This window comes from Branchiostoma floridae, chromosome 17, assembly GCF_000003815.2.
Source record: "Branchiostoma floridae strain S238N-H82 chromosome 17, Bfl_VNyyK, whole genome shotgun sequence".
In the NCBI taxonomy this organism is placed as follows: domain Eukaryota; kingdom Metazoa; phylum Chordata; class Leptocardii; order Amphioxiformes; family Branchiostomatidae; genus Branchiostoma; species Branchiostoma floridae.
Genome location: NC_049995.1, coordinates 507386 through 512824, shown reverse-complemented (window position 1 = coordinate 512824; position 5439 = coordinate 507386). Strand labels below are relative to the sequence as shown.

General features: G+C 39.5%; 1 protein-coding gene across 1 annotated transcript in view; it reads left to right on the top strand.

The window, feature by feature from the left end:
- Positions 1 to 4628, top strand: part of LOC118404941 — a gene marked incomplete in the record, with an annotated part of 125594 nt that extends 120966 nt beyond the window's left edge. Inside the window, 8 exon segments of the mRNA XM_035804340.1 lie at positions 1 to 130; positions 286 to 459; positions 688 to 849; positions 1553 to 1714; positions 2120 to 2281; positions 2628 to 2789; positions 3137 to 3298; positions 4495 to 4628. Of these exon segments, the coding sequence (XP_035660233.1) occupies positions 1 to 130; positions 286 to 459; positions 688 to 849; positions 1553 to 1714; positions 2120 to 2281; positions 2628 to 2789; positions 3137 to 3298; positions 4495 to 4502 (1122 nt within the window).
- Between the last annotated feature and the right edge of the window lie 811 nt (positions 4629 to 5439).

Below are 5439 nucleotides of genomic sequence, written 5' to 3'. Positions count from 1 at the left end.
AAAGCGGCTCCAAATGGTGTGACTTGCATATGCAGCGGCCTTACCATCATTAGGAATGATGAAACTAAAGAATGCGTCACAGCGTGTCCAGACACCCATGAAGTCGCAGACGATGGCGTGACCTGCCAACGTAAGCTCAAATTAAATGTTTCAGTACAGGTTAGAGCTCTTAAAGCTAACTGAATGCAAAAACGAGCCCTTACATGATATGCTGGTAAATCTGTATACACAGGATTGCCCATAGCGGGATTGTACCAATTCGATTCCATATTGTTTTCTTCGTAGCAAAAACAATGATATACAAGTGGAGGGACGACCTTAAATGTGGTCCAAGTTACACAACGCCGACAGCCAACCCTGGGCAGTGCAACCCAAGAAGTGACCACCCCTGCTGTTCCCCAGGGGGGTGGTGTGGGGGTACCGCCGATCACTGTACCTGCTCCGGCTGTATTGACTATCGTAAGTGATTAATAACTAGATAAACCTATAAGCTCAGCATTCAATGCCATTTACAGAAATGACTGGCTACTAGCTACATCATTTAAATTGGGCTGTTTATTTCTCTTTAATGGTGTCATTTCAGCAAAGCGTATTCAACATAATATAAATAAACTTTATTTTCTATTTTGATATCATGTATAATGTCTCTATATGTTGTTAAAATTCTAACAATTATTTTCTTACTAGGGCCAAAGTGGAGAGAAGACTGGAAATGTGGCAGCAGTTTCCCGGCACTAGGAGCCAATCCCGGACAGTGTAATCCGAAATCAGATACCCCCTGTTGTTCCTCAAACGGATGGTGTGGAAATACACCGGACCACTGCACCTGCTCAGGCTGTATTGACTATCGTAAGAATACTCAACACTCGCTATGCCCCCGGCGTTGTGCCCTTGGACAATGCATTTGACAGGAATTTGTCTTAAGGTGGTCTGACGCCCACCAATCATTTTCGGCAAATCTGTCAATAGTGTGCCAAAACACTCCACATATAACGTTACGTGTTAACATTTCCTACTAAGAACCTTTTTTTTTAAATAGTACCACATACGACGAAAAAAACTATTGTGGTCCTTGGCCGTTGTGAGGTAGTGGGGGTATGGTTTTGGAAGGCGAAGCCTTTCACCACCTTTTATATCCCCAACCCAAACCATGTAGCAATATTTATACCTGTCTGGAGTTTGGAAAGCCGTGTTGAGTGCCTTTCTATGGGAGCAAGGTAAATGACTTGATATCCGAACCCAGGACAATTCGTTTTGGGCGAAGCACTTTCGTTAAGCCACTTCACCAATCCAGCATATTTAAAAATTTGATTTGATAAAAGATTACTACAGCCTTAAACAGTATCTAATAAGTTTCCTATTGCAGGTTGATGTGAGTGTTTCATATGTCTTAACAATGTCATGTTACCATTCATTCAATAGAATGCCGAGTAAAATACATTTTTTACACACACACACCATTTTACAAAATCATTCTTTCATGTTAATGTAATTTACATTTATTGCTAGTCTGTATTTCAATCAGTGAATCTTTCTTTTTAACTTGCTACAGGACCAAAATGGCGGGATGACCTCAAATGCGGTACGAGGTACCCAGCACTTGGAGCAAACCCCGGACAGTGTAACCCGTCAGGAACCTATCCGTGTTGTTCCCCCGTTGGCTGGTGTGGTAATACAGATGATCACTGCAAGTGCTCCGGCTGTGTGGACTACAGTAAGAATACTTACAAACTCTATCTTACAGCAAACATTACATCATTTTCTAGGAGATGACGAGGCAAAACCTATGATGTAATTTCTAATCACACTTGATAATTCTTAACTTTAAAATATGCAAGTAAATGGTACCATACATTATACGTAGAGGATGTATAACTTACAACAAGGCGACTTTGCTGCCACTACATTCTTTTGTTCATCACCTGTATATCTATCTGCCTGTGTATTTATCTAGCCATTTCTGTCTCTATCTCTCAATCTATCAATTTTCATCTTAGTTACAACGTGATTATTGACGTTAGACGTGGCCCCATAATGGTAGCGCCGGGAGCGATCCCCAGCCAGTGCATTCACTTCTGTTTGCAGGGAATCTAAGTCATTTCATTTCTTTTCATACCAGGACCAAAGTGGAGATCTGACCTTAGATGCGGATCCAGCTTCCCGGCACCAGGAGCGAACCCCGGACAGTGCAACGCTAAGTCAAGCCACCCGTGCTGTTCCCCCGGCGGGTGGTGTGGGAGCAGCTCAGCTCACTGCACCTGTTCCGGCTGTGTTGACTTCCGTAAGCTAGTTATACATCGATCGTAAGAAATACGTTCCTAACTATGACCATGCTAGAACCGTATACAATGATTCGATTAGTTGCTGATAATATTGTCACCTTGATTATTTTATACCTAAAGGAAAACTTTTCTGATTAAAAAAACTACATACAGGGAGCTGATCTGGTAAGAAATAGGCTGTTATTGATATTATGTTTTCATTCTGATTTCTTTTATATCTCTACATAATGTATTAATATGTTGTCTCTCATATCAGGGACAAAAAGTGGGCCTGGCGTAAGATATGGATGCAGTTTTAATACCGTGTGCAGTGAATCTAAGTTCTTTCAATTCTTTTTATGCCAGGTCCGAAATGGAGACCTGACCTTAGATGCGGATCCAGCTTCCCAGCACCAGGAGCGAACCCCGGACAGTGCAACGCTAAGTCAGGACATCCGTGCTGTTCCACCGGCGGGTGGTGCGGGGGCACCTCAGCTCACTGCCGCTGTTCAGGCTGTGTTGACTACCGTAAGCTAGTTATACATCGATCGTAAGAAATACGTTCCTAAATATGACCATGCTAGAGCCGTATACAATGATACGATTAGTTGCTGATAACATTGTCACCTTGATTATTTTATACCTAAAGGAAAACTTTTCTTATTAAAAAAACTACATACAGTGATCTGATCTGGTAAGAAATATGCTGTTATTGATATTTGGTTTCCATTCTAATTTCTTTTATATCTCTATATAATGTATTTATATGTTATCCTTCATTTCAGGGACAAAAAAGGGGGCCTGGCGTAAGATATGGGTGCAGTTTCACTACAGTGTGCAGTGAGTCTAAGTTCTTTCAATTCTTTTTATGCCAGGTCCGAAATGGAGACCTGACCTTAGATGCGGATCCAGCTTCCCAGCACCAGGAGCGAACCCCGGACAGTGCAACGGAAATTCAGGACAGCCGTGCTGTTCCACCAGCGGGTGGTGTGGCAGCAGCTCGGCTCACTGTTACTGTAGCGGCTGTGTTGACTATCGTAAGTGTTCCTTAAAAAGGCCACATACTTGAGAATGCAAAGTACACAACTCCCTTTAAAGATATGCCAGGGTTCCTTATTACTTTCGCCGAATGTTTTGTTTTGAGCGTGTTTGTCTGTCTATGTGTCTGTCTGTCTGACTGTCAGCATAACTCAGGAAGCCTTCCTGATGATATTCGGTAGGTAGGTAGGGGTCAAGAAAACTAAGGTTAAGTTCGATAATGGGCCCCCTAATGACTTCCCAAGGCAATGCAGCAAAACTTCCATTTTTATATCTCTTGTTCTGGACATGCTGTGGCCGTGATTTGGTGGATAGCCCTTGCAACAGAGAGTAAGTGCTGTAAGTTTGGGCACCGTAGGGTGTTTTTTGGATCTGCAGGTACCGATTTGCTTTCAAAATTGGACGAGAATAACTTGAGAACGTGTTGACGGATCGTCATGATTTTTGGTATGTAGATAGCCTAAGTGATGACTGGCAAAAAGAAATACTATTAATGCAAATAAACAGCTAAGTTGAATGATTAATGAGAAACATTTATAAATCCATTGCACTCCGTGATAGGACTTGTCACATATATACTACGAATGAGAGAAATGTTGATGCATTTTTAAAGAGAAAATGTATAATTCCATGGTCGTAAATGATGGAAATTGTATACTTACGACATTATGAAGCTTAGCCAAGCTGAACATTGCTAGATAAAAATCATGCAAATTAGTTTAATATTTACATAATTCATAAGGAAAACCAAACTTCCTTCTCTGCTTCGATAAGACTCCATACTTAAGCGTTGGACTCATAAAATGTCTCTTGAAAAAGGGATAATCAATTGAGACATATTATGCAAATCAGGACATTTTTTGCATAATCAAATAGAAAGATTTATAAATACTTCGGTGAAACTCACTGAATTATGATTATGTTATACCAGGGTCAACGAGGAGAAATGACGCTAAGTGTGATTGCAATAACCCAGCGTCAGTAGCAAATTTGGCCAGTATTACCCAAACAAACAAAAAAAAAATATCCGTTTTGTGCTCCTAAGGGGTGGTGTGGAAGTAGATCTGGTCACTTCAGATGCAGGGGTTGTGTTGGACTATAGTATTCCTAAGAAGGAAAAAAAATGGGCGTGGTCAATCGTACAATTATGTATGATTCTGTTTGGTACATAACATTATTTTTTTTTGTATGACAGGTAACTAAAAGTGATGGGATGACACTGACGACACCAGCAGTCACTGAGAATCTAGCGAATGAAAGACTGCAGAACACCATACGTCGCCAGAAGATACAAACGCTTGCCTAGAATTTACGTTTTGGAACACCTTAGAAATACTGCAATCAGAAAATTCAAAAGCATGTAGTTTTAGTTAATACAAATCTTTATGTCGATGAATTTGAGGCAATAAGTTTCTTCTTGAGGTGTTGCCACTAAAGCAAAAACTAGTTCATATTGCACTGCATTTCAACTTTGTCAACAAAGGCAACATGAAATTATCAAGTAGATTACTTATATAGAAGCAACAAGCAAATAACATTTTGACACTTAATTTGGAATTTTGGTGAATACCGTATAAGGACATGTGTAGTTTGTATATTTGGCATTACAAAAAGCTAACCTAAAAGCTAGCCTTAGTTTTAGAAAATAATAAATAACGAATACAAATTTAGTAAGTAATTGTAAAATTACAGTCGTACTGCTTCTGCTATGTAATTTTTATTTCAGTCGTTAACGTCAATGCGGCAAAAGCATCTTTGGCAATACATTTTATATGCAATCTTTTTAAATGTCCCTAGGGACGTCCACTTGATATCTACATGATATAGCCAATAATGTTAATCATGTCGATGAAAAAGGGTAAAGTTTACTGTTGTAACCTGCCCTGTTATACAAAACCAATGGGTAAAAAAATAATAAGTTTCTATTTTTGGCTATGGTTAAAAACTGAATTTTCTTAAACAATCAGGTAGGTGTCACTGAAAAATAAGCCGATTCATTTTTCGAACAAAAAATTGCCATTTTTTTTACTTTTCAGTGAGAACAATTGATAGGCTAATGACTCCTTTCTAATTGCGTCTCAGAACTTCCATTTACTGATAGACTAAAGAATATTTTTGGTAAATCAATCTAACTAATCTC